Source organism: Acomys russatus, chromosome 6, assembly GCF_903995435.1.
Source record: "Acomys russatus chromosome 6, mAcoRus1.1, whole genome shotgun sequence".
Lineage (NCBI taxonomy): Eukaryota > Metazoa > Chordata > Mammalia > Rodentia > Muridae > Acomys > Acomys russatus.
Window position 1 is genome coordinate 86,994,741 of NC_067142.1, and position 24,838 is coordinate 87,019,578.

Here is a 24,838-nt window from a genome sequence, read left to right on the forward strand (position 1 = left end):
ATGCTCACTGTCACCACCCCCTCCCCCCCCCCGTCACTGGGCCTCATGTCCCCATATCCTGGGACCTCGGATGTCAGCCACACCTGGCTTTGGATACGCTCTGAAATATTATTCTGCTCAGACATTGGGATTTGAAGGCAGGAAAACAGGATTTCCCCCAAGTTCCCAGGCAGGTTCCAGCATCCTTTATCATGGGAGCCCCGTGTTTGGGAGAGTTGAAGTTGAATTTTTGCTGAGTATATATGCCCTCTCACTCCCTAACATCTTACACCTTTCTCCTCTCTGCTCTGTGCCCAGGGAAGCTGACCTGAACGTCCCACCACTCTGCTCCTTTGTCTCTTCTGCAAATGGGAGGCACCATGCAGGGATGGCAGGGAGGGGAGGATGGAAGTCATGTTTCCCCAGCTCCTCCTCCACGGAACTGAGTAGGGTGCCTGTTTTCACCAGGGACTGTCATACATCCTGCCATGTGGCATTCTCCAGTCTTTCTGTCCCTGGATCTCAGGTCTGTCCTCTTGTTTCTATGGGCCTCAGGGTAGGAGGAGCTGGAGCTGACTGTGGACACGGAATAGTTGCTTGTACCTCCACATTTCTAGCTTTTGTATGCTAGATCCCCGCTTAAAACTGTTATTTAAAAATCTTCTCTCTCTCTGTTTGTGTGTGTGGAGGGCTGAGAATAACTCTGTCTGTTCAGTTTTTTGAGACAGGGTTTATCTGTGTAGCCCTGGCTGTCCTGGAACTTGCTCTGTAGACCAGGCTGGCCTTGAACTCAGAGTTCTACCTGCCTCTGCCTCCTAAGTGCTGGGATTAAAGGTGTGAGCCACCACCATCTGGCCTGAGAAGGACTTTGAGTCTTCCTCTCTCTCCTGTGGGTTGGGGGTGTTTAGCTAAGGCTGCGATGCTTGTGTGGGAAGAAGCACTTTTGCCCACTGAGCCCACTGGCCCCTTTAATAAAGGCCGCTGAAACGATCCACCGTGAGGTGCCGTGTCTTACCTGTTGTGCCCTGACCGGTGAGGTCTTTGTGCAATTGTTAATATGGCTGGTGTTTTGTTTCCCACGTCACTGTAGTCACACGATGCTTGGCAGGTATTTGGCGATTTGCTTGTCAAATGAACGAGAGGATCTGAGCTACAGCCGGGCCCCTCCATACCTCACATACTCCAGTTCACGTTTCCACTTCAGGCACAGACGCCCAGGGAATTCTGGGAGCTGTTAGGCACATAGAGCAGGCTGCCTGAGACTTGTATTTCCCATGAACTCCAGCTCCCTGAGTTGCCTCGGTGGTTCATGCCCAAATGAGCAACGTGTGAATGTGTGAGGAACTCCAGAAACACAGAGACACTGAGGACAGGGTGCTTGCCAAAAGGATGGTGTGACTTCTCTAACCCAGATAACAGGTCCAGACCACAAAACAGGAAACGGCATGGGAAGCTTTCATTTGTTTAGATTATAGTTTTAAAGGAATCATGATGAATAAACTCAATTTATAGTTACCAGATACACATTTGCAAACTGATATTCCCTTTATTACGTCCAATGTTGAATTAGGCATCATTGTATCCTTCTGTATGAGGTGAAGTTGATATAACTACATTGTATTTATATCCATGTTACCATCCAGTTCACAACTGCAGGCTCCAAAGTGGTTTGTGCGTGACATTTATTAAAATTACATTTTCACTGTGCAAGTGGCGAAGGAACTTCTCATGATGAGGTGTACCCCACAATTTGTGTATCTCTAGGAAGATGCTTTCATGGGTAGGACTCACAGAAATATCAGGCTGGACTGTCCCAAGACCCCTTACCAGGCCTCAGGAGTGCCTAATTGTTTACAAATTTGTCCATATTATATTTCCGTAGTGAAAGAAACTCCATGATCCTTCTTCCTGGGTTCCCGAGCAGGATTGGGGTCCAGATCCAGCTGTCGTAGTACACCTCATCTTTGCGCAGAGCGGCACCTTTGATGATCTCCAGGGCGCATTCTTCCTTAGGAGCAGCCGGCGAGGTGAAGACCCCAGAGACCGCTTTCATGGCCGTCTCTGCAGGCCGCAGGAAGACGTGAGTGAGCACAGGAGGACAGGATGTGAGCCAGCACAGGAGGACGTGAGCGAGCACAAGAAGATGTGAGTGAGCACAGGAGCACAGGAGGACAGGACATGAGCGAGCACAGGAGGACAGGATGTGAGCGAGCACAGGAGGATGTGAGCAATGTGAGCGAGCACAGGGAGTGGTGAGTGAGCACAGGAAGATGTGAGCGAGCACAGGAGGACGTGAGCGAGCACAGGGAGTTGTGAGTGAGCAAAGGGAGTTGTGAGTGAGCACAGGAAGATGTGAGCGAGCACAGGTGGATGTGAGTGAGCACAGGAGGACGTGAGCGAGCACAGGAGGATGTGAGCGATGTGAGCGAGCACAGGAGGATGTGAGCAAGCACAGGAGAATGTGAGCGAGCACAGGAAGATGTGAGCGAGCACAGGAGGACGTGAGCAAGCACAGGAGGACGTGGGTGAGCACAGGAGGTTGTGAGTGAGCACAGGAGGACGTAAGCCAGCACAGGAGGACATGAGCGAGCACAGGAAGATGTGAGCGAGCACAGGAGGACGTGAGCAAGCACAGGAGGACGTGGGTGAGCACAGGAGGTTGTGAGTGAGCACAGGAGGACGTAAGCCAGCACAGGAGGACATGAGCGAGCACAGGAGGATGTGAGTGAGCACAGGAGGATGAGAGTGAGCACAGGAAGATGTGAGCGAGCACAGGAAGATGTGAGCGAGCACAGGAAGACGTGAGCGAGCACAGGAGGACGCGAGCGAGCACAGGAGGATGTGAGCGAGCACAGGAGGATGTGAGCGAGCACAGGAGGGTGTGAGCGAGCACAGGAAGGTGTGAGCGAGCACAGGAAGATGTGAGTGAGCACAGGAAGATGTGAGCAAGCACGGGAGGACATGAGTGAGCACAGGAGGATGTGAGCAAGCACAGGAAGATGTGAGTGAGCACAGGAGGACGTGAGCGAGCACAGGAGGACGTGAGCGAGCACAGGAGGACGTGAGCGAGCACAGGAAGATGTGAGTGAGTACAGGAGGACGTGAGCGAGCACAGGAGGACGTGAACGAGCACAGGAGGATGTGAGTGAGCACAGGAGGACGTGAGCGAGCACAGGAAGACGTGAGGGAGCACAGGAGGATGTGAGTGAGCACAGGAGGACATGAGCGATGTGAGTGAGCACAGGAGGATGTGAGCGAGCACAGGAGAATGTGAGCGAGCACAGGAAGATGTGAGCAAGCACAGGAAGATGTGAGCAAGCACAGGAGGACGTGAGCAAGCACAGGAGGATGTGGGTGAGCACAGGAGGATGTGAGCGAGCACAGGAGGACGTGAGCCGGCACAGGAGGACATGAGCGAGCACAGGAGGATGTGAGCGAGCACAGGAGGATGAGAGTGAGCACAGGAAGATGTGAGCGAGCACAGGAAGATGTGAGCAAGCACAGGAGGACGTGAGCAGGCACAGGAGGATGTGAGTGAGCACAGGAGGATGTGAGTGAGCACAGGAGGATGTGAGCAAGCACAGGAGGATGTGAGCGAGCACAGGAGGATGTGAGCGAGCACAGGAGGACGTGAGCGAGCACAGGAAGATGTGAGCGAGCACAGGAGGACATGAGCAGGCACAGGAGGATGTGAGTGAGCACAGGAAGATGTGAGCGAGCACAGGAGGATGTGAGCGATGTGAGTGAGCACAGGAAGATGTGAGCAAGCACAGGAGGATGTGAGTGAGCACAGGAGGATGTGAGTGAGCACAGGAGGACATGAGTGATGTGAGCGAGCACAGGAGGACGCGAGCGAGCGCAGGAGGACGTGAGCGAGCACAGGAAGATGCGAGCGAGCACAGGAGGATGTGAGTGAGCACAGGAGGACATGAGCGATGTGAGCGAGCACAGGAGGACGCGAGCGAGCACAGGAGGACGTGAGCGAGCACAGGAAGATGCAAGCGAGCACAGGAAGGGTCAGCGAGCAGGGGTTAGCAGATCTCGTGTGAAGGAGACTCCCAGACATCTAGCTGTTAGGCACTGTGTGCTCCTGGCTGAGCCCCACAGACCCTCTGGGGACCCTTAGATGCCCGGATATGACTAGTGTGGATAAAGGAAGAGCGGCTGGCAGGGGCCTGCCTGCCTCCTGGATGGGGGTCTGTGTGGCAGTGGAGGTGACAGAGTTCCTTTGGTCCCAGCGTTCCTCTATGGGTGCTTCAGTGGGAGGGACATGCTAATGAGGGGGTGCAGAAGGGAGACTATGTAGTAGTTGTCATAAAATGTAGATGGGCATGCGGTACAACAGCGGCCTTAGAGGAGGGAAGGCGGAGATAGGCTTTGGCTCCCTCTCACACCGGCCCCTGTCACAGCGAAGGAGCTGACAGTAACTATGCTGTCTCTTCCTGCGGGGCCACGTCCTTCAGACAAGCCTTCCCTCTCTTCATCGCCATGTGTCATGTAGCCCAGGCTGGCTTTGAACTCAGTACATGGTTGGGAATGGCTCAGAACTGACCCTTCTGTATGTCCATCCTGAGAGCTGGGATTACAGGTGTGCTCCACCGTGGTTTATGTGCTGCTGGGAATCGAGCCCAGCGCCACGTGCGCACTTGACCAACTGAGCCACAGCCTCAGATCCTCAGTCACTCCTAAATGAACATTTCTCACAGTCTTAGATGTGTGTTTTAGATAAACGTGCAAACAGTGTACTCGCTGTCCCCTTACACCCCTCTCCTGCCCTGAATTGTCACATACACAACCCTCGTGCAGTGGCCAGAAGTGAGTACTGTAGACGCAGCACGGAGGTATTGGCTGTTGGTGTTTGTTGTTGCTGTTGTTAATTTGTTTTGTTTATCCTTTCTGTGCTCTGAGACTGTGGCCAGGCGAATGCTCAGTACTAACTTCTCCTGTGGCCAGGCGAATGCTCAGTACTAACTTCTCCTGTTTTCCCCTTAGTCTGTGGAGGTTCTTTTGGTTTTCTTGTCTCCCACAGCCTTGATTCTTTGAGTACTGATCGCTGTTCCTAAGGAAAGTCGTTCAGTAGGATGCTGCACCCTTCTCAGGGCATCACACTGAGGGCATCAACCTCTTGCTACTGTTGAGTCCAGTGAGGAAAGCACACAGGTGCTGGGTACGTTTTATAAAATAACAGTGGCCTGGGGGAGCTCATGCGAGCGTAAGGAAGGCGCTCCGGGTAACGTGCACTGAATGTGGTGCTCAGGATGGAAAGGAGGGTCAAGATTGGCTAGACTCCACCAGTGACAGAGGTGTCTCACTTAAGGACAGGGCTGATGTTTCTAGTGATGGTCTCTAGTGCCTTGCCCCTGAGAAGGGAAGTACCCTCAGAGAGACTGGACCCTTCTTTTCCCACATGGTAAGGTTGACACACCAACTTAAGGCCTTTACTTCACAGTCTTTTCCTTACCTGTGTCTATGAGGCCAAGGACACAGAGCGTGATGGACACGTTGACACTGGTCATTAAGTGCTCTTTTCTAATGGTAGAGAAGAACCCGTCCAGAGCAAACTTGCTTGCAGAGTAGGAAGCAACCAGAGGCTGGGTCATTTTCCCTAAGGGACAGATTAAATGTTTGTTAAAAATGATCCGGTTTCGCCTCAGACAGAGCAGGGCTTGACTTGGAGGGGGCTGGCACCCCCCAGGGTCTCCTCACCCACCAAGTCTCAGATTCCCAGTATCTTCTAAGTCATTCCTGTGGGATTATATTTTTGAGAGGATAGAAAGTAAGTTTTTGGAGGTGTGACGGCTTGAGTGAAAATGCCCCCACCCCACACCATAGGCTCCCCAGTTGGTAAAATGCCAGCAGGATTAGGAGGTGTGGCCTTGGTGGAGTAGATGTGCCACATGGGGTGGGCTGTGAGTTTCCAGAAGCCCACCGCAGGTCCATTCTCTCCTCTACCCCTGTCTCTGCCTGCTTGGCTGAGGAGCAGGATGTAAAGCTCTCAGCTACTTCTCCAGAACCATGCCTGCCTGCTCCCCATGACGATGCTAGTGGATCAACGCCTGAAACTGAAAGCAGGCTACCGACTAAATGCCTCCTTTGAGAAGAATTGTGTTGGTCGTGGTATTTCTTCACAGCAATAGATCGGTAACTAAGACAGGCGTTAGAATGTACAGGGTGAGCCGCAAGCCAGACTTCCCTGGACAGAGGTTGGCTAGATGCGAAGTGACCTTCAGCGTGGTATCACAGCTGCAGCCTTGGTTCTGACCCTACAGGGCAGTTCGGTGACCTGTCTCTTTTCTGTGTTCAGGGGGTAAAATGCCTGTGTGTGCCTTACACAGAATCTGAACTTTTATTATGTCAGTCAAGACTTGTCCCTGTCTGCTGAGGGATATGTGGACATAGACACAACAGGATGAACTCTTTGCATGCCCAGTGGATAGAACGAAGCTAACAGATACCATATGCTCTTCTGTTTTGCTTTGTTTTGTTTTTCGAGACAGGGTTTCTCTGTGTAGCCTTGGTTGTCCTGGACTCACTTTGTAGACCAGGCTGGCCTCGAACTCACAGTGATCTGCCTGCCTCTGCCTCCTGAGTGCTGGGATTAAAGGCGTGCGCCACCACACCTGGTCCATATGCTCTTCTGAGCATGGATTCAAAGACTATAAAATCCTTGTCCACTAGCTCTGGAAGCTGAGCCAATGTAGGGCCCATTTCTGTGGACAGCTTCCCTCCTCTTGAACATGAACCTTCCTTTTCCCTGTATCCTGAAAACGCAGCGGTGCATCACAGCATCTCTGGATTTTGTCTTACTCCTCCAAAGGGTGTTGTTAGCTGTTCTGTTAAAACGAGCAGTTAACACGATTGACGTAGATCTTGTCATTTGGCATCTGCACACTTGTGAATAAATAGAAATCCAGAGAGAATAATATACTACAGAGAGCCTGGGTTTTGTGCCATTTCTCCAAAGATTTTTTTTTCTTTTAAAATGACAACAATTAGAGACTTCTGACAACACATAAAATGCAGCGGTCAGAAAGCACTGGCAAGTGGCAAGCAGCGACAGGCAGCTCCTGTAACTGTCTCCTAGACCCTTCTCCTACACGTACGTTCCTCCTGGTTGTGCTGCAGCTGCTGTTCCTCCGTATGTCCGCGGTACAGCCCGCCCTACATCAGAACTCCAACTCTGTATGCCCATGGTACAGCCACCCTACGTCAGAACTCCATCTCTATATGTCTGCGGTACAGCCCGCCCTACGTCAGAACTCCAACTCTGCCAATAAGTTTCCTTAAGCAAAAATTAGATCCAGAACAGTCACAGGGATAGTATATGCTTAAAATATGAGCTTTAGAGACAGGTGGCCTGCCTGTGAACCCCAAGGGTGGCTTTTCTCAGCCACAGTCTGTAGAGAGCACCACTGTTGAGCTGAAGTAACCATGTAACACACTCAGCACAGACTCTGACTCACTCACAGAGTGCTGTTGTTGTCAACAGGATTAGTATTCAAATCAGCAAGAAATGTACGAGCTATTCAAAAAGTCATGTTGGGACAAATAGCTAATTACTTAGGGGAATGAAAAAATGCCACTCTCATAAAGGAATTCAAACTACGTCAGAGAATGTGTGAGGTGGATGATGCAGTCAGGGAAGGGTGAGCTCTCCTCTCAGGAGACACTTAATTCAGGACAACAGGCGCAGGCTGTGAAGGGAATGGGAGGAGGAAGAGGAACCGCCGCCTGGCTCTGGGAACGCCCACCCTGTCCAGCCACAGACAGTGCGGACACCAGCTTGAACACATGCCACGGCCTCTTTCAAGAAATTGAAGTAAATGACAAAAGGATTCTAATTCCTGCTGTTCGGTTTTGAGCTAAAAGGTTATGTGAGGTGAGAGACCCACTTCCGGGCATGAGAAGGCAGGAACGAACCGCAGAGCTGAGCTGAAGTAGGCGCTAACGTTCCTTAAAGATTGCCTGGCTCATTTTAAAAGTCAAAGACTGAGTAAGTGCTCAGGGTTAGAAAGGTCAGTGAAAAAGCAAGATTCAGATCCGCTTCTAGTCACCCACACTCTGACCATGTTTCCTCTACAGTTGTCTCTATTATTATTATTATTATTATTATTATTATTATTATTATTATTATTATTATTATTATTATTATTATTATTATTGTCATCGCTGGGCCCCTGTTCTTTATAGTCACATTTTCCAGGAATTGTGTCAAACCCAATTCCAGCCCCAGGGTGTTGGTCTGATGTTCAAGCCCCAAGTAGGCAAACTTTATGACTGCCAATATTATTTTTTCTTTTAGACTGACAGATGAAGGCGTCCATAGACAGGCTCGTCACTCTTAACCCTTTGCTTCCCAGGGCACTTCATGAACACCGCAAGTATGGGGGTGTTCCAGCACAACTGCAGGTTCTCAGCCTCCCTTTAACACAGTTCTTCATGCTGTGGTGACCTCAGCCATGAAATTATCTCATTGCTGCTTCATAACTAATTTTTGTTACTGGTATGAGTTGTAATATAAATATCTGATATGCAGGAGATCTGATACGCGACCCACAGGCTGAGAAACTCTGGAATAACCCGTTCTTCCTCAGCTTGGTGGGCCAAAGCCTGGGTGTGGACGCCGGCAGGGAACCCTTGGTTTGGTCCAGCCTTTCGCTTAGATGCTGTCCTCAGTGCTGCTGGCTTGTAGATGCTTTGCTTCCGTTTCTGGTCTTCACGTCAGTTTCCCTCCACGCCTCCTCTTCGTCTGTGTCCTACCGTTCTACAAGAACACTTGTTATTGGAGCTCGGCTCACTCAGAGAATCTGAGATGATTTCATCCCCACACCTGAGTCACACCCTTGAGGGCCCTGGCTCAGGTTTCAGGGGGACATTTGTTTTGAGGGCACACGCTTGTCACCCACTACACCTTCCTCTGTGCGCCGAGGGTCCAGACTGTAGCAGTCCAGAAGTAAACTGAGAAGGCCAGGGTTTCCAGGTGCTCCTCAGCTATTATGGCAAACACAAGGCCACCCTGGGATACACAGGATCCTGCCTCGAAAGAAAATGAAAGAATCTGGATTTTTTGAAGGAGATTTGCTTTTTTCAAGCTTTCTGGAACGCCGTAATATAGTTTACTGGATGTGAATGTGAACATTCGTCACATGACCTGGTGGACATTCATCACATGACCTGGTTGGCGTGGCCTGGGGAAGGCTTGTGCTAAAGGTAGGTTACACGTGTCTTGACTGGCCAAGTGAGACCATTCTTGGGACAAGCAGCAGCCAGAGAAAGGGTTGTATCATGTCCGGGTCACCGGGTCACACAGGTTCCCACAGAGGAAAGGGCACGTTGTCCCCCGTGAAGCCCTGAAGGAGCTCCTTGTCTGACTGCCAGAAAACCCTTTCAGTAACATACAAAGAGACTGTCCAAATGTGCTTGGAGCAGTTTTAACAGTGAGGGGGTGCTTTGCTCGAGGTCAAGTTCTCCTTAACGCAGCTTCACCCCCACACTTCCTCCACTCCACTGGGTTCCTATGGCGGAGAATACTTTGTTCTTTTGAAATAATTTCAAACTTTTTAGCAAAGTTGATTGTACATACAAGAAATTCTTTTCCCTGAGTGCCTCTATTATGTATTGAGGGGTGGCCTCTGGAATCCCTGATCCCCCTGCCTTGGTCCCAAGGTGTTGGGACGGCCAGGGTGCACTACCACGCATGGCTTCCATGAGCCTTCTGAGAGCCTTTCCTGTAACAGAGCCCAGTGCCAGCTCCCTGTCCTACCGCCTTGAGTACTCCAGTGTCCGCTCTTTCCACAGAGGGACACTGGGACAGTGTGAGCAAGACAATGAAGCAAGGCATTCAGGATTGGAGATTGTGAACTCAGCGAGTCGAGAGGACCATGCTCCCTTCAAAAGCTCCAAGAGAGGACCCTTCCTGACAGAACTTCTGCTCTGGTCTCAGCCCTCCATCTTTTCGTCCTCTGTCTCTTATGGGGTGCTTATTGTTGGACTTAGTGCTCGTGTGGGTAATCAGGGTGATTCCAGCTTCAGAGCCTTCATTCAATGAAAGCTGTGAAGATCCTTCTAAATAAGATCATGCCCGTATGTTTGAGGAGTTGGCATGTGGCTGTCTTCCCAGCGGCTGCCGTCCGGCCCACGGCAGGATTGCTAGTGGCTTCTCGCTCTATGTCACTCATAGACCCCATGCAGTGCTCAGACTTGTCTCTACCCAAAGATCATGCATTGCATTGCATGCTGGGATCACTTCTGCTTGAAGCAGTCCCCCAGTCTGTCATTGAGACTCATGGCTTTGACACTGTTGGGAGGTACAGGTACACATCCTGTACCAGCCGATAAGTATGGCTAGCTCTTTCCAGTTACCAAGAGCTGGTTTGGCCATCATGTTGGCATCAGCATGTGGCCGTCATGCAGCTATTTACACTTTGGAGATGCTACTAATCAGGGTTTTAAAAAATTTCGTTTCTGAGGAGCTGGCCATTGGTCACACAGCAGCGCACTTACGGCGACTATCCTGCCATTTGGATTTGTCTGGTATTCCGACGTGATACCTGGTTTGATTCTGTGTTCTTCACTTCAGCTGCCATCAGACTGGTATGCGGTTCCAGTCTGTTCCGTCATGGGTCATCGGATTCAGAAGGAACACTGAGGGTTTTCTAGCACAGAACTGTTCTTTCCTCTCATAACCAGTAATTATGTTGCGTGAGGTGTTTTTTTTTTTTTCAGGAGTACATTAACCGTCCTTAAACACACAGTTTAATGGCACCAGACGCATTTTTGTTGTGCAATAGCTTCTGTAATCGTCTCCAGAACTATTTTCATGTTGCAAACTGAACTCTGCACCCATTAAACAGTTACCTCTACTTTCTCCCTCCCCTAGGCCCAGAGGCCACTATTCTGCTTTCAGTGCCTCACTTCTTACTTCTGTTTGCTGCCTTTGTGTGGGTCAGGATTCCCTCCTGGTTAGGGCGGCAGGCTATCCTGCTGTCCCTATGAATTATCTGCCTGTGGGTGCTTGGGCTTCTCTTGTGCTTCGCTGTTTTCAAATCTTTCTGAGACTGATCCTGGCCCTGCATATCTACCCACAAGTAGAGCTGCTGGATTGTGTAGCGGTGCTATTTTTAAATGTTTTGAGGCGCGGCTGTGTCCCCCAGCTGTACCATTTTACATTCCCACACAGGGTTTCCACACTGTGTGCATCTCTCCCTTCCTCTCCTTCCCCTCCCTCCTCTCTTTCTGCCTCCTGTCCTCCTTGCCTCTCAAGATAACAACATGCTAATAAGTGTGGGCTGGCACCCCTTTATTCTTGGGGTTTCCCTAGTGATTAGAGATGTTGGGCAAATTTGCGTGTTTCCGTTGGACATTTGAGTACCTTCTTTGGGGTAATATCTTTTCAGGTCCTTCGGCCAGCTTCGTATTCATCCTTTGCTATGTTGTCACTGAGTAGGTGACACTTTGCGATTACATAAATGCCCTGCTTCTTGTTAACCTGTCACCTATGGCTTTAACAGTGTCCTGGAGGAATGATTATCATAATGATTGCTAACTGGTGATTCTCCAGTGTCTTTTCCCTTTGTGTTTGTCATTTGGCCTTCCACTATGTGGGGGAGATGCTGCCTCTCTCGATTTGTTTATTCATGTGATTACATAACCATGAACTCATTGTTTTCTGTGGCATTTAACAGACTATAATCCATTTTTGTTATTGTTATTATAATGCCGCAGTGGCCCCAGATAAGGCTAGTGGGATCCTTTTAAAGCTAGCCTCTGTGCACCTGTTATTCTTTGAGCATTTTTTTACTTACTGGCCAAACAAGATTTTTAAGCTTGCTTGCCCTCTCTCCCTCCCTCCCTTCCTTCTGGCTCCTTCCTGTTCTCTGGCTTCAACTGCCTTTGCTGACCTGTGTGAACTCATGAACTCAACTGCCACAAACCACTGAGCAAATCAGCTCCACTGCACTGCCTCCTCACTGACTTCCAACTGACTGGCTGACTGAGTGACTGTGCTGGACTCAACTGCCTCCCGTCTCTCCATGCTCTGCTCTCAAGTACCCTCTCTTTCCTTGTGAGGGTTCTTGTGAGGGTTGCTGTATCTTATCTCTGACTCTTCTGTCAAATCTTTCTCCGATTCGTCACTTTGCCCCTCAACTAGACATCATTTTCAAACATGGCTGATTCCTCCTATAAACTAACCTTACCAGATTGTTTGGGATTGAAGCCGTGTACTAAGGATGATTCCAGCCGGAGGAATAAAGGTGTGTGGCCTGTCTGTATTCCAGCCGGATCCCACAGACTTAGGTCTTTGGATGTGATCCCTTGCCAGAGCAGCCACGTTGTTGGGTTAATATTCCTCCGCACATCTTGCTCATGTCTGTCATGTCCCTCCTCTGCAGAGACACCTGCCTCATCCACTCCATCTTCTGAGTGGCTCTGTGCTGAGTTATTCCATAGCATGTCACACAGTCCCAACGATGATGTGTTGTTCCACCCCGGGGCCAAGAGAGCCTCATCAGCAAGTCCTGCCATGGAAGCCTAAGAAGAGAAATGAGGGGAATGTAGCCCTGCATCCCCTTTGCAGTCTAAGGAAAACCATGGAATCAAAAGCACACACACTAGCAAGCTGCTTTGCCACCTATTCAATCAAGTATTATTGTGGCTGTATTTGTTAGGGGTGGGGAACTGTGAGCTTACGGTGTGCCTGCCGTTCAGGAAGATGCATCCAATCACTGTGTCTCATCAGCTCTGGACACCAGACAGTTAGAAGATGCATCTTTGTTCTATGTACCACGAAACAGCCTCAAGCAGAACAAAAGCACAATTCTCCCTGGAATGCCCATTCTGCATTTGCTGAAGCCATCTCTTTATATGTGTGTGTGTGTGTGTGTGTGTATGTGTGTATGTTTCTTTTAACCCTGCATTGTTTCTGTGTAATTTCTTTAGATTTTATATGTACATAGTTTTGTTTCTTTTAATCCTGCATCGTTCCTGTATACTGAACAATGCTTTTCGCACAGAACCATATCTCTCCATGCAATATTGTCTTTTACTGTGCAGAATTTATTTCAACCTTGCTTATTATCAGTGTATGTGTGCATGCATCGTATGTGTGTGTGTGTGTGTGTGTGTGTGTGTGTGTGTGTGTGTGTGTGAGTGCGTGGCATGTGTGTGGAGGTCGGAGGACAATTTATGGGGTCGATTTTCTCATTCTACCTCAATGTACAGGAGAGAGCTCAGGGCTCCAGGCTTGCGTGGCAAGGCCTTTGCCTATGAACTGTCTCTCTGGCACTGTTGTGCAGTATTTCTTAAAATAATGTTTTCAAGTCACCTACCTCAGTAAGCTTCCCTGATCTCCTAATAGTATCTTATCAATATTGTCCCAGATAGATAGAGCCAAGAGCACAGCAGTATGGCTCGTCACGTCTGTGGGGGCGTTCCTTCGCCTTAGTTGTTTGGCTGGTGAAATCTGTTTATTCTTTTTTCAGGTCCCATAAAGCCCTGGCTGTAAATGAGACTGGGGCTAATCCTACATAATAGATATTTATTGCACTAATTTTCCATTTCTACCATGGTGCTCAGAGTCTACGTCGTTCTGTGGCTGCAGTACAGCTGATGCTTGTTTTAAGGATGAGCCTTGTTACAATTTTAAAAGTCCACTATGCCAGGCAGTTACGCTTAAGCACGAAACGCGTACCTCAGCCTGAAGGGTGGCAGCAGGGACAGCTGCAAATGGTGTTTGTGTGGACAGCTGAGCAGCACAAGCTGTCCCAGCAGGGGAGAGGTTTCACTCCAGTAGCCCTGATGGAATGTTTGCTTCCTTCTGAAACTGCCCAAGTCGACCTTTCACTATCTACATTGCTCTCAGCATCCTTGTCTTCCACGTCCCCTCAACAGCACATGAAGACCCAACCCTGCACACTCCACGGCATTCCCAGCTCAACGCTGCAGAGTCCTTCCACAATCCTCACGGCAATGCAACAGTACCCAACTCTCTTGTCCCGGTTTCTGTCTTAGTTTGGGATTCTGTTGCTGTGATGAAACTATGACCAAAGCAACTTGGGGAAGAGAGCGCTTCTTTCTTCTTACAGCTTATAAATCAATCACTGAAGAGGGCTGTGACAGGATCCAAGGCAGGAATGGAGGAAGAGGCCCAGGAGGAAGGCTGCTTATTGGTTTGCTCCTCACTGTTCACTTAGTCTGCTTCCTTACAGCACCAACCCAGAGGCGGCACCATGTAAAAGCAATTTTATTCTCCTGGCTCAATTGTTGTCTGGGAGGCTCACTGCCTCCTCCTGCTAACCTGGCCTAGTCCTGGAAGCCTCTAGCCTCTGTACAGTCTAAACTAGGCCGAGAATGTTTTCAGCCTCTGAGACTTAGTGTTTAATGAGCTCACCCTTACTTGTTCTTTCTGAGCTTTGGGCTGGATGGTTCAACTCAGTTGTTTTGGTTCAAACTCCTCTCCCAGCTGACTTATTTAATCTGGCTTCTCTCTCAGCCCGGAATTGTTCTGCTTGGCCTCAAACTAACTCAGCAATCTGCTCTAATCTTCTGGCTTCTTCTCATTTCCTGGCTCATTCCATCTTCGCCTGCAACCCATCTCTCTATTACTGTCCTGGTAAAACTGCCTCTTAAGTAGCTTCCCTTTCCTCTCTTTTCTAGCGAGAGTTGGTGTATCCTATTCTGTCAAATCTTCTCTGATTCATCACCTTTTCTGCCACTCAATTAGACGTCACTTTCAAACATGGGTGCTTCCTTCTACAAACTAACTTTACCTTTGCTTGGAGTTAAAGGCATGCATCACCACTCCTGGATGGATCTAAGCTTTTCTTTACCTGTTACTTGCTCTGTACCAGGCTGGCCTTGCACTCAGATCTGTTTGCCTCTGTCTTCTGGATTAAAGGTGTGTTTGTATTCCAGTTAGATAACACAGACCTGGAAGGCCTCTGGATGTGAGTTCTTGCCAGAGCAGCCACGTCATGACTTAACATTCTTGTGCCACCCAACTAATTGTCAATAAAGAAAACGCCCACAGGCCAGGTTGGTAGGGACATTTTCTCAACTGAGGTCCCCTCTTCTCGGGTGACTCTCCTTGTGTTAAGCTGCTGTAAAACTAGCCGGCACACTGTGGCCGCCCCGCCCCCCAGTTCACCCTGTGACTGAAGCTCAGATTATGGCTACTTTTATTTTACCTTCAAAAGCTCTAAAAATATTGTTGACTTTGCAAGTTATGAGGTAAAGGCTTGTACTCGGCATGGAAAGGAAGCAAGGTTCTTAGTTCATGGTTGGGCTTTATTCTTGACTTTTAAAGATGTCTGTTCTTCTGTCATTCTAAAGTAGTTTGATAATGCATACAAGTCACCTCGAAATGTTCTCCTTCTCCCACTCACCCCACATTCCACTCAGAAGAGTGCTACAGCTCCATCAAGGCACTAACCATCGATTCAGATACAGGTAAGATTCAGAAGCACGATCCTCCTCCTCCTCCTCCTTCACCTCTCTTCCAGCTCTTCCTCCTCGTCCTCCTCATCCTCCTCCTCCTCCTTCTCTTTTCCCTGCCTCTCCTCTCGGTATCTAGCCTATGCTGGCCTGGCCTGATACTCCTTGTGTCGGAGGGAGTAGCCTTGAACTTCTGGTCCTCCTGTTGGGAGGACTCATACCTAAGCTGTGCAGTGCTGAAGGACAAACCAGGCCTTCTGGAACGAAGTACAAGGAATCTGCTGAGGTTACAGTCCTAGCCCGACTTGTTGGTTTGTTTTGTTTCCTGGGTTTTCTTTGGAGGCAAAGTCAGCTTGACACACAAACACACCTCTGTTAAACTATAACCTTTCCTTTCTTATTCACTCTCCAATTCCCATGCTATATAAAAGACTTCAAACGTTAAAAGCCCCACAGCCCTTTCCAACGTCTCAAACTCAGAGCGCTCCTGCCTCAGCCTTCCGCGTGCTGTGGTTCAGTGCTGTTACCTGTGGCAGGATGCCAAAGCAAGGAGTAAGCTTGCTCTCGGTGATCTGGACAGTCAGGCAAACCAAGAGCTGTAGTGTCCTGTCAGTCTGAAAGGTGTCCCCATGATTGTGTGGAGGCGGCAAGGCTACCACTGGCTCCTGTTTGCAGCTTTCACATGCCCATCGTTTTCACTGTGCGCACGACTTACTTCTGTATCACAGAAACAACTTTAAAAGTTGAAGGCCTTGCTTCTCCTGTTGCTCTCGCCTTCTGTTCTTAATCTTTCATCAGGAATTCATTTCAGAGTTCACTTGTTTCTCTTTGTGCTCCCTTCTGTTCTTAATCTTTCATCAGGAATTCATTTCAGAGTCCACTTGTTTCTCTCTGTGCTCCCTTTTTGAGGGCAGTCTTATTTTACAGCGTGCATTTTTGTTGAGAAATTCAGGAGACAAAATTTAAATCTAAATATGAGTCTGTGTTGAGTCTCACTTAGGCACACACATCTTTCTTTAAGCCTTAGTTTTCTATCTGTGTACCCCCAAATTAGATATCTTTGCTGGGACATTATCACACTCCTCAGCCGTGAGGAGGAAGTTGGTATTTTCAGCTACAGTGGCCTTGAATAAAGCTGGGGCCAGCAGTGAGGCAGCTATGAGGATTTTGGTTCCATCACACTTTTATTTGTTTTGACCTTAAAACTCACTGTGTTTCAGAGGGGAGTCCACACCCTGCCTCCACCTCCCTAGGTCTGGTACTGCAAGAATGCATCACCCTGCCAGGCCACCCAGCCTTGTAAAGAGAAAACTTGAAACAATCATCACGGATAATATTATGTGGTCCTCAATCTGAGGAAATTGTTACTGTTTTCATTAGAGAGGCTTTCTGACTTTAAATCTCCCTGTCTACATTTCTCTAGTGCTGCCTGAAAAGACTTCCTGTGGAATGAGGGGAGAGTTAGAGGGTAGAAAGAAGGAGGGAGGGAGGGAGGGTAGAAGAGCTTGAGGGAGGGAGCGTAGGAGGGCTTGAGGGAGGGAGGACAGGCTTCTGCCTGACTCCTTGGAGGGGGAGCACAGATTGAGGAGGGGTAGGAAAGCTGCACCAGTGCTCAGTCCCTGTGCCATACATGCGATTTGGCACCATGGGTCATAGCTATGGAGCCCAGAGAACCAGGGGACTTAAAACTGGAATCCGCCTTATCTTCTAGGATGAAACATTTCTATGTTTTTAAACTAAGGGTAGGTAGGCTTTTTCCAGATATTTCTAGTGTTTACTTCAAACCCAGTGACTTTTTTTTGAAGTAAAATTGAAATACTAGCATCTTGGTTTCAGAAATGCCAGCTGGGCATACTTTCTTATTCTTTCTTCTTCTTGCCTGTTCTCTGTACTGTGTTTGGTGGCAGAGACGCATGCATGTGGTAGCCTTGAATATGATAGAGTTAGTGTGTGAAGACCCCCCCCACCCGCCTCTCTCTCTCTCTCTCTCCAAAGCCCCAGTTTATAACCCAGAATGGCCTGGAACTCATGGCAACTCCCCTACCTCACTGTCCTGAGTGCTGGGACAGGTATATGTGGGTTGTTTTGTCCCACTCTTACGCGTTTTTCCGCATGGATGGTGTGGGAGGGAGGGAGTCTTGTGTTCCTTTATAGAAAGAGAGCCCCCCCCCATTTTCAGTTTTGAATATAGACTCGTTCCAATCTCAGCCCACTGTAGCCGAAGGTTACAGGTTTCAGGCTGTGTCCCTCATTTTCTGTAGCTAGAATTCAGACATTATAGCATCATGCTTTCTTAGACATGCAGACCAATATAACACGGCAGGGCTGGGAATCCTGACACAGTTGGTTTTTGGACAGCTTCATGGGGTAGGATCGTCCTATTAGCCTTGGCTGTTTATCCTAGGCTGGTCATAGGAGAAAATGGATCTAGATCTGCGTAAGGCAAGATAAGTTCAGTCTTAGTTTTAGGAGCTAACTGATTGATGAAAGAGCATATGACAAAGACAAGAGCTTGTTGAGCGGGAAAAGGTGCTGGGTGCAAGCGTAGGGACCATCCCTGAGAGAGCCGAGGAGCTAGCCATGCTTGAACAAGACAGAGTACAAAGCCTCTGTGAGCTACAGTGCCCAGAAGTGCATTAGGAAAAACAAACAAACAAAAACAACCCCCAAAGTAATTGCTCTGTGCTGTAACCCAGCAAACAACCAAATTCACTGGCAGTGATTACAATTCTAACTCAATACATTTTTTTCCTGACCTTAGAGTCAGTTTGATGTGTAGTGTCCCATGTTTGTGAGATCTAGATTTTTAATACTAAAGATTAATGAACATACTTGTTGATTGCTTAAAAGACGACACCAGGGCTGGGGAGATGGCTCAGTCAGTGAAGTACTTGCCACTGAAGCACGAGAATCTGGCCCCCATCACTACATTAAAAAAAATCCAGGCATACCTTTGTAACCCAGCACTATGGAGGAAGAGGCAGGAGGATCCTTGGGGCTTGCTGGCCAGCGAGTCTAGCCAAATCAGTGGGTGAGAGACCCTGTCTCCAAACATAAAATAAAATAAAATAAAAAACAGAGAGTGACTGGAGACGGTCCTCGGCATCACCCTTTGGCAACCATGCCCGTGTGCCTGTACATAGCACTACACACGTGCACAAAATAGAAAAACACACAAAACTACATACATTGTGGAACACAATATGCTTCTGTCAAGAGTCAAAAATGAATTTGTTTGTGCCTTGCAAATTCAGAGCTGTGTTTCAAAGAAAGAAGACTGAACAAAGGACAGCCACAGGGAGAGCTGCACAGCTCAACTTCTACTTCGGGGGTGGGGGTGGGGGTGGGAGATGGAAATTAAGTGTCACTCGGTAGCTGTGCCTTCCAAGCATGCTTGGGCTGTGTACATTACAAAAGTCAATTCTCCAGACAGAGATGAAGCAGCTTTCGCTTGGACTGCGTGTCCAGGTTCATCTGCGGAACCAGGAGTCATTAAAGCCACCCACACGGTGACCGCTGGGGCAGGGGACTCGGGGACGCGCCCAGCACCCTCTCACTCAGTATGCATCTGGAAGCTCTCCTTGGCTTTCAGCTCAGCTTGCCTGTGGCTGAGGGGGGGCTGGAAGTGCAGGGGTGCATATCAATCACTCTGCTCCTTTATCCTGTCACCACACAGGCCTCTCCTGGGGCGGGAACGGGGAGAGCGCCTTACCACACCCACAGCCTTCTTCACTTCAAGGAGAGCTGATGATGTTTGTGACCTGTTCAACAGGCCGTGGTCCCCCAGGTCATTTGTCTTCTATACAGTAAGAACTACTTTTATAAGGCTGACTTATAGCCTGGGTTCTCACTTCCCAGCCACATCTCTGCTAATCAGCAAATGCGTGTGGGCTTCTGCCCTGAATCCAGGAGGGACCCTCAGCTTTGGAGCCTCTCAGTGATGGCTTTGGTGGGGCCACCAGGCAGAGCATCTGTGACCTCTCTCCATGCCAGAGAGCTCTATCCGTGAGACAGTTTCTACCTAGTTGGTTGTTTCAATTTTATGCTCCCCCCCTTTTTTTTTCTTGTTTTGAGACAGTGTCTTGCTTGTTCTGTAGAACAGGCTGGTTTTTTGAGCTCAGAGACCTGCCTGCCTCTGCCTCCCATGTGGTGGGATTAAAAGTGTGTGCCACCAAGATCGGACTAAATTTCACGTTTAATGCTACAAATTATTATTTAGAAGAATACCCTCAGTATCGGCTGAGGGTTTGGCCAGTGCAGGGGGTTCCCTGGGCCCTCCTCCACAGTACTGGGATTAACACCAAGGCTGGTGCTTGCTGGCAATCACTCTGGTGCTGCGCCATACGTTAGAGGCTCCAGGCCCCTTTGGGGGCCCAATGACACTTTCACAGAGGGTGCATATCAGATATTTACGTTATGACTCACAACAGTAATAAATTACAGTTATGAAGTAGCAATGGTATAGTTTTATGGTTGGGGCTCACCACAGCATGAGGAACTGCATTAAAGGTGAGAACCACTGCCCTAGAGCAATTTTCCTCCCCACTGCTACTGTTCAGTTCCTTTGCCCTAGCCAGCTACCCTCCGGTACGTCCTTAAGGCACTGTAGTCTTACGTCGGCTGTAAGTACACACTGACCTCACCACCCTGTGGCCCTTACGGATGATGGGAGCAAAAATCTTTTCTCCTCCTCCTCTTTCTCCTCTCCTTCCTCCTCCTCTTCCTCCTCCTCCTTTTCCTTCTTTTTGGGTTTTCCAAGATAGGCTTTCTCTGTGTAGCCTTGGCTGTCCTGGACTCCCTTTGTAGACCAGGCTGGCCTTGAACTCACAGAAATCCACCTCCCTCTGCCTCCCTGTGTGCTGGGATTACAGGTGTGCGCTACAGTGCCCAGCTGCAAAGTCTTTCTTCTCCATTACAGCCAGGTCCGCTTTGTGAAGAGAGCAGAAGTGGCCGTGCCTCAGCACTCTTCCCGTCCCTGGTCTCTGCCAGGCATGGCTCACACACCAAGCTTCCCATGGGCATCCTGGGATGCTGCCTTTTTGTCTGCTCCTTTCAGGGATTTTATTGTCTTACTTTGACCAGTACTGACTTTGCGGGGGGCCATCAATTCTTCACAGTGCTTGTCCCTCACGGAGTTCATACCCCAAGTCCCTCATGAATGAACCTGTCTGTGTACTGTTGGCTTTCGTGTAATGTCACTGCGGTGACGTCAGGTTCCCTGTGTGGGAACTGACACAGAGCCAGCCTAAGCCCAACATTGTTATCTCCGGCTCCACTCACCAGCCATTGAGGAGACCACGACGATGCTGCCGTTGCTCTGCTTCAGCATGGGCAAGGCAGCGACACTCAGGACCACATAGCTGAGGAAGTTGACCTCCATGACTTTTCTCAAAGAACGGACATCATCGTGGAAAAGACTCAGAGAGCTCTGAGTGATGTGGTTCAGAATGAGCATGTCCACTCCACCTGCAGAGAGATGGAGGACGGCAGGGCTGAGGACGGCAGGGCTGAGGAGGGCAGGGCTGAGGAGGGCAGGGCTGAGGACGGCAGGGCTGAGGAGGGCAGGGCTGAGGACGGCAGGGCTGAGGAGGGCAGGGCTGAGGACGGCAGGGCTGAGGAGGGCAGGGCTGAGGACGGCAGGGCTGAGGAGGATGACAGGGCTGAGGACGGCAGGGCTGAGGACGGCAGGGCTAAGGAGGATGGCTGGGCTGAGGAGGGCAGGGCTGAGGACGGCAGGGCTCAGGACGGCAGGGCTGAGGAGGGCAGGGCTGAGGACGGCAGGGCTGAGGAGGATGGCTGGGCTGAGGAGGGCAGGGCTGAGGAGGGCAGGGCTGAGGACGGCAGGGCTGAGGACGGAAGGGCTGAGGAGGGCAGGGCTGAGGACGGAAGGGCTGAGGATGGAAGGGCTGAGGAGGGCAGGGCTGAGGAGGGCAGGGCTGAGGAGGGCAGGGCTGAGGACAGAAGGGCTGAGGACGGCAGGGCTGAGGAGGATGGCTAGGCTGAGGAGGGCAGGGCTGAGGACGGAAGGGCTGAGGAGGGCAGGGCTGAGGAGGATGGCTGGTTGAGGATGACAGGGCTGAGGACAGCACTTGCAGTAGGTTCTGCCTGCTTCCCCCCATGAACGCTGTAACCCAGAGAAGGAGAAGAGCGGGGGCTTACCCATGAGCTTTCCTGCTTTGACAACAAACTGCTCTGCAAATGCCATGTCTTCCATCGTGCCAGCAATGTAGTGGGCAGAGGCTGCTCCAAGGTCAAGGCAACGAGACACCACCTGCGGAGACAGCAGAAACAGAAGTCATCTTGGCTGTGGACGGAGTAGAAACGGTGGCCATCTTGGCTGTAGGCTTTCATGTGTAGTGTTGGAAGTAACTGTGAGAGTTTGTTCACAGAGATGTTTAGACAAGAAACTGTGTGTGTGTGTGTGTGTGTGTGGTGTGTATGTGTGTGTGGTATATGTGTGTGTGTGTGGTGTATGTGTGTGTGTGTATATTCTTAGATGATTATTGTCTTCTGACATATCTTAGGTGGATAAATCATCATTTCGTTAGAGTTTAAGTCATGATTCATCTCTGCAGGCTTATTAACAGATGTTTCCAAATGCACTGGGGGTGTGGGCACAGTCTGGCTTTGTGAGAGTTGGTGTGACCTGGGGCTTTCAAATTTGTGAGTCTTTGGGGCATGACAACATAAATGCATGAGCAGGTGCAGGAATCCCAGTCCCTGAGAATGTGTGTCTGAACAGGCCCAAGGCCGTGTGCATGAACAAACACAATGATGAACATATACAACCAAAGAACTCTGTGCACATGTGAGTGCAAACGTGTGTGTGTGCGCGCGTGTGCTTAAAAGCAACAGTTCTATATTCCGGTGGGTATCTGTACCTGCGTTTCAGAGTGCAGGCCACGGGGGAGGGGCAAACCTTTGCACATTTGTGTGAGACTATCAGCCAGGCACAGGAAGGCACACTTATCTGTGGATACAGAACACTCACCTTCTGGAGGCTTTCCTCGGACCTCGCAGTCAGCACCACGTGGGCCCCCATTCTTGACAGATGATATGCCATTTCTCTTCCAATCCCTTTGCTGGCCCCGGTGACCACCACTCTCTTTCCTTTGAGCATTTCTGCGTAACCACAAATGCTGTGAGTGCCCCGAAAGCCTTGCTTCGTTTGGCTTTACACACTTAATGGTTGTGAGCCCACATCACTTTGCCTCATGCTGTAAAGCACTGAAGCAGCACACAGGCCGTCAGAGTGAGCTTGGCCTGGATGCCCAGAGCCCTTTTACCATTATCCTTAAAACCCCCCATGTGCAGAGATCAGAGACAAGGCCAGAGAGGCCAGAGTTTGGATAAACTGCCAGAATTGGGCACGTTTACCTAATTTTGCTAAATTGAAAGAGAATCCTTAAAAAGCATTTGAAAGCGTGTTCAGAGATGCCAGCCCCTCTACTTAGTCATCAGCTTTGTAGCCCTTTAACTTTGGCTTTGGCTTCTCAGCTATCCATCTCCCCGTGGAGCACAGCTGTGTGGTTGAGCTGTGTGCTGGGCATTGCCTTCACGTCTGTAGGTCGGAAATTGCTTTCCGTGTTGGATGCCAAACAAAGCATGGCCTACTTGGCCCTACGGTTTGCCCCTCTCTGCCCCTCTCCTGCCCATAGCCTGTGGGTGGGGGATACAGGGTTACAGACCCACATTAGGGTTCCCCCTTTCTCAGTGGCTTAGGCATCAAGAGCACAGCTAGATCCTTAGGCACATGCCAGCACCCCTGTGTCTTAGGTCTGCTCCTCCAAAGGGGACACACTGGTACTCACCTGGCCTGAACTCATCATGTGTGGAGTAGTAGTAGCCCAGGAAGAGCACCAGAAGAGGGAGGAGGTATTTTTTCATAAATGCCATCAAACAGGGACCTGGCTCGCGGAGCCCTGTAGGACATACAGAGAAAACCTGCAGAGCTTTCTATAACCTCCCAGGCAGGCGGCAGCCTCTGAATTGTGACATCAGGGATGGAGGAGGCTGGAGGAGTCTCAGGCAGCACTAGCCAACTCCCCCGTCAGAGCAGCGATTGGCTGTGGGTGGGATCCCATTCGTCCCTGGCAGCCCGCGTGGTGGATTTCATAATGGACAGTGTTTACTCCATTTCATTGAGTAAGAGGCAACTTCCAGATGGCCAGGCTCATGACTGTGCAGGGCTGGGCTCCCGAGTATCTCCTACTATGACTCTGTGACATCCCTTTATACATGGCGTTAATGGCTTTGTAAGAGTGATTTGTCAGAGAGAGAGACAGAGAGACAGAGAGAGACACACACACACACACACACAGACACAAAGAGAGAGACAGAGAGACAGAGAGACAGAGAGAGAGAGAGACACACACACACACACACAGACACAAAGAGAGAGACAGAGAGAGAGACAGAGACAGAGAGAGAGAGACAGAGACAGAGAGAGAGAGAGACAGAGAGAGACAGAGAGAGAGAGAGAGAGAGACAGAGAGAGACAGAGAGAGAGACAGAAAGGACTGCTCTGGAGAATGTGGGGCTTTTGGGGGAAATGTGAGTAATACCAAATAGAGCCAAACTCAAGCCAAATCTCACCCTTGGCCCCACCTCCCAGTCGGAAGCAATTAAGAATAACAGCACAAACAGCAAAATAAGCTCAAGAAAAAAATGCGCATGCCTTAGGAGGAAAAAAAAACAAAAAAGAGTAAACAAGCCATACAAGCCCCACACTCAAGTTCAACGAGAAAGCGGTACAACATCAAAGAGAAGTTGCTACCCAGCCAGACCCAGACAGAGGGAAACCCAAGCTCAGTTCAAGACTCTCAGGCAAGTGCAGTGGAACGAACTCTTATTGCTTTAACAGAGAATAAAGAAGGGACAGTGGGTGCCAAGACAGGAAGAAAGGCAACAGGTTGTTAAACTGGGTTATGTACATGCTTTGGAGGAGCAAGGAGCCCAAGAGGATGCTGGGAAAAGGAGGTGGACCAGAAGAAGATCTAGACTGCGGCCTTCCACTATAGCCAAACTATTCTCTCATAAGCTGCAGTGCCAACCTCTTTTTACCTCTACTTTGAGACTGCATCTCAGTAAGTTGCCCAGGCTGATCTTGAACTTGCACTGTAGCCTCAGACTTGTGATCCTCCTGCCTCAGTCTTCCAAACAGCTGGGATTTCAGCCCTATTGCTGTAAGGTCCTAAGGGGCCCAGTGTGCCTCAAGCAAAACTAGCACAGAGTGTCCAGGTCCTAGGTAAAACAATGATCCAATGGAAGCATCAAGAGGAGAGACACCCAGGAATTAAGACTTTATTATTATGTCAAGACAGAAATAACCACTGTCATAGATTGGATTAAAGAATAATTCTTACTTCAAGACCAGCCATCTGAATCATGAAAGTCACCCCAAGGCAAAGAACTTTCTGGACTCTGG

The 24,838-nt window shown here is 49.6% G+C and overlaps 1 protein-coding gene across 1 annotated transcript; it reads right to left on the reverse strand.

Moving 5' to 3' along the window:
* Window positions 1-1,772: 1,772 nt before the first annotated feature.
* Hsd11b1 (hydroxysteroid 11-beta dehydrogenase 1) lies at window positions 1,773-23,314 on the reverse strand. The gene is made up of 6 exons (XM_051148168.1): window positions 23,223-23,314; window positions 22,403-22,533; window positions 21,571-21,682; window positions 20,692-20,877; window positions 5,441-5,584; window positions 1,773-2,040 (listed from the first exon to the last, which is right to left on the reverse strand). Exons 1-6 carry the CDS (start codon window positions 23,305-23,307, stop codon window positions 1,823-1,825), a joined length of 876 nt encoding a protein of 291 aa, XP_051004125.1. The 5' UTR covers window positions 23,308-23,314; the 3' UTR covers window positions 1,773-1,822.
* Between the last annotated feature and the right edge of the window lie 1,524 nt (window positions 23,315-24,838).

Bases quoted from the DNA above. Each gene is read 5' to 3' on its own strand.
- Hsd11b1 (XM_051148168.1), bottom strand. From the start codon at position 23,307: ATGGCATTTATGAAAAAATACCTCCTCCCTCTTCTGGTGCTCTTCCTG. The intron at 22,534-23,222 runs GTGAGTACCAGT...GTGGTTACGCAG, and splicing joins ACATGATGAGTTCAGGCCAG to AAATGCTCAAAGGAAAGAGA. The intron at 21,683-22,402 runs GTGAGTGTTCTG...CTGTCTCCGCAG, and splicing joins CCGAGGAAAGCCTCCAGAAG to GTGGTGTCTCGTTGCCTTGA.